General features: G+C 56.4%; 1 protein-coding gene across 1 annotated transcript in view; it reads left to right on the forward strand.

Moving 5' to 3' along the window:
- EMH_0059160 (uncharacterized protein) overlaps positions 1–803 on the forward strand; it is a gene marked incomplete at both ends in the record, with an annotated part of 5,070 nt that overhangs the window by 662 nt on the left and 3,605 nt on the right. Inside the window, 3 exons of the mRNA XM_013497651.1 lie at positions 1–72; positions 219–636; positions 797–801. Coding sequence (XP_013353105.1) covers positions 1–72; positions 219–636; positions 797–801 — 495 coding nt within the window. The remainder of the gene's footprint in view (positions 73–218; positions 637–796; positions 802–803) is intronic.

Here is an 803-nt window from a genome sequence, read left to right on the forward strand (position 1 = left end):
GACGAAGAAGAAGAAGAGCATAACGACGACGACAACGACCAGCAGCAGCAGCAGCAGCAGCAGCAGCAGCAGGTGTGTGAGGGGGGTTTCTGCTGCGACGCTCCTGGCTATCTACCAGGACAGGGGGGCCTCTTACTCAACGCCAACTACACAGATGTACATACAGCTGAAGAGTATGCGGGGCTGCCGCGGCGACCTATAAAGATAATGACTTACAGCAGCGACGGTACATACACTGAAACTTTCTGTGCGGAGGAAGACAGTGAAGAACAAACTGCAGCAGCAGCAGCAGCAGCAGCAGCAACATCTACTGCTGCTGCTGCTGCTGCTGATGATGCACCTGCAGCTGCAGAAACAGGAACAGCAGCAGCAGCAGCAGCAACAGCAGCAGAGGCATCCAGCAGCACCGACGCAGAAGCAACATCCGGGGCTGTCACTGCAGCGCCCCCATCACCTCTGCCCCCTGCCTCTCCATCTCCCACGCCAACACCTCCTTCCTCCTCCTCCTCAGCAGCACCAACAACAACATCATCATCATCAGCAGCAGCAGCAGCAGCAGCAGCAGCAGGAGGAAGCGGCGGCTACCAGCGTATACTATGGGCGGATGAGGTGATAGATGCTTCATACAGACGCAAGGTATGGTACCGTACAGACCTGCATACTTTTTTTTCGTGGCTGCGGAGCCCGAGCCGCCACAGGCCGGTGAAGCAGAGAACATACAACGCCAGGGTGCTGGGGTATAGCGAGGCCAAGCGTTTGGCTTTTCTCTTTCATCCGGAGGAATGTGGCGATGCAGACTTTAA

The sequence above is a fragment of the Eimeria mitis genome, genomic scaffold (genome assembly GCF_000499745.2).
Source record: "Eimeria mitis Houghton genomic scaffold, Emh_scaff2825, whole genome shotgun sequence".
NCBI classification, from domain to species: Eukaryota; Apicomplexa; class Conoidasida; order Eucoccidiorida; family Eimeriidae; genus Eimeria; species Eimeria mitis.